Source organism: Malurus melanocephalus, unplaced genomic scaffold (assembly GCF_030028575.1).
Source record: "Malurus melanocephalus ecotype Western Australia unplaced genomic scaffold, MMel_1.1 scaffold_1728, whole genome shotgun sequence".
NCBI classification, from domain to species: Eukaryota; Metazoa; Chordata; class Aves; order Passeriformes; family Maluridae; genus Malurus; species Malurus melanocephalus.
In genome coordinates this window covers 11,916-14,006 of record NW_026624960.1, presented here as the reverse complement: position 1 = coordinate 14,006, position 2,091 = coordinate 11,916, and the positions used below count along the sequence as shown (strand labels likewise).

Sequence of the window (2,091 nt, the reverse complement as noted above, 5' to 3'; positions counted from 1 at the left end):
TTTGGGCAGATTTTGGGAGGGATTTGGGGTCGATTTTTACGGAATTTTGAGGAGATTTTGGGACCGATTTAGAGTCGATTTTGAGGGAATTTTGCAATAATTTTTATTTTTGCAGGAAATTTGCAAGAATTTCGCAGGAATTTTTTTTATTTTTGCAGGAAATTTGCAGGAATTTTGCGGGAATTTTTTTTATTTTTGCAGGATTTTTGTGGGGTTTTTTGCAGGATTTTTGCAGGAATTTTCACAGCAATTTTTGGGGTAATTTCCTGGAATTTTGGGGTTTCTCAGAGCACCCCGGGCGCTGCGCGGGCGCGGCCGAGCTTCATCCCGCGGAGGATGAGGACGGTGCCGGCGGCGATGCCCGCGATGCCCACGGCCAAGCCCAGGGCACAAATCACCGTCTCGGCCACCTCGGACACCGGCGCCGGCAGCTGCGGTTCTGAAAAAAAAAAATTAAATAAAAATTTAAAAAAAAAAAATTAAAATTAATAAATAAATAAAAAAAATAAAAATTAAAAAAAAAAAACGGGGAAAAATCCCCAAAATTCACAAATTTGTCGTCGTTCTGATTTCTTCCTCGTCCCGAATTTTTTGTCCAATTCTTGATCTTTTTTCCCATCCCAAATTCTTCCTCATCCCAAATTTTTCCTTATCCCAAATTTGTCTTTATCCCAAATTTTTCATCCCATTTCTGACCCTTTTTCCCATCCCAAATTCTTCCTCATCCCAAATTTTTTGTCCCATTCCCGATCGTTTTTCCCATCCCAAATTCTTCCTTATCCCAAATTTTTCATCCCATTCCCATCCCATTCCTGACCCTTTTTCCCATCCCAAATTCTTCATTGTCCCAAATTCTTGTCCCAAATTCTTCCTCATCCCAAACTTTTCGTCCCATTCCTGCTCTTTTCTCCCATCCCAAATTCTTCTTCATCCCAAATTTTTCATCCAATTCCCATCTCATTCCTGACCCTTTTTCCTATCCCAATTTTTTCCCTTTTTCCCCACCCCAAATCCCCCTTTTCCTGCCCCAAATCCAAAATCCCAAATCCCCCCTTTTTCCCCTTTCCCAATCCCACCCCAAAATTCCCCTCTCCCACCCCATTTTTCCAAATTTTTCCCCCATTTCCCCCCATTCTAAATCCCCCATTTCCACCCCCAAAATCCCACGTTTTTCACCCAAAAAAACCCCAATTTTCCCCTCACCCCAATGCGTCTTGACGGGTTTCTCCATCCCCTCGTGCTCTACCCCATTCCCACCTCAAATCCAAAAACCCCAAAACTCAAAATAAAAAAAAGACCCAAAAAGCCCAAAAAAACAAAAAACCAGAAAAAAATCCTAAAAAAACCCAAAACTGTAAAATCAAAAAAACCCAAATTTTCTCCTCACTCCAAAGCATCTTGACAAGCCACTCCACACCATTCCCACTCCCAAATCCCAAAACACAAAAAAACCAAGAAAAACCACAGAAAAAAACAGAGAAAAACCCTAAAAAAACAAAAAAAAGCAGAAAAAAACCTAAAAAGAAAGAAAAACCTAAAAAACCAAAAAAAAACCCCAAATTTTTTTTCCATCCTCACCCCAATGCGTCTTGACGGGTTTCTCCATCCCCTCGTGCTGCACCCCAAATCCCAAATTCCTGAATCCCCCCAAAACCCCCAAAAAAACCCCCAAAAACCAGGAAAAACAAAAAGCCAAAAAAAAACCTTAAAAGCCCCAAAAAACAAACAAAAAGAATCCAAAAAAAATCCTAAAAAAAGCCCAAAATCCCTCATCCCAATACATCTTGACCAGTCACTCTACTCCAAACCCCCAAACCCAAAAAAATGAAGAAAAACTCCTTAAAAAAACAGAAAAAAAACCAAAAAAAACCCCAAAAACCCAGAAAAAAACCCAAAAAAATTCAGAAAAACCCAAAAAAACTCAATTTTTTTTTCCATCCTCACCCCAATGCGTCTTGACGGGTTTCTCCATCCCCTCGTGCTGCACCTGGCAGTCGAAATAATCGCCGTCCTCGGGGATGAAGGGCAGGTAGGAGAATTTCCGGAAAGTGTTATCGGGGCCGGGGTAGAACGGGGTCTCCAGAACCCCCT

The 2,091-nt window shown here is 41.2% G+C and overlaps 1 protein-coding gene across 1 annotated transcript in view; it reads right to left on the bottom strand.

Moving 5' to 3' along the window:
- Positions 1–254: 254 nt before the first annotated feature.
- Positions 255–2,091, bottom strand: part of LOC130587298 (H-2 class II histocompatibility antigen, A-U alpha chain-like) — a gene marked incomplete at its 5' end in the record, with an annotated part of 9,125 nt that continues 7,288 nt past the window's right edge. The window contains 2 exons of the mRNA XM_057388275.1: positions 255–439; positions 1,945–2,089. Of these exons, the coding sequence (XP_057244258.1) occupies positions 285–439; positions 1,945–2,089 (300 nt within the window). The remainder of the gene's footprint in view (positions 440–1,944; positions 2,090–2,091) is intronic.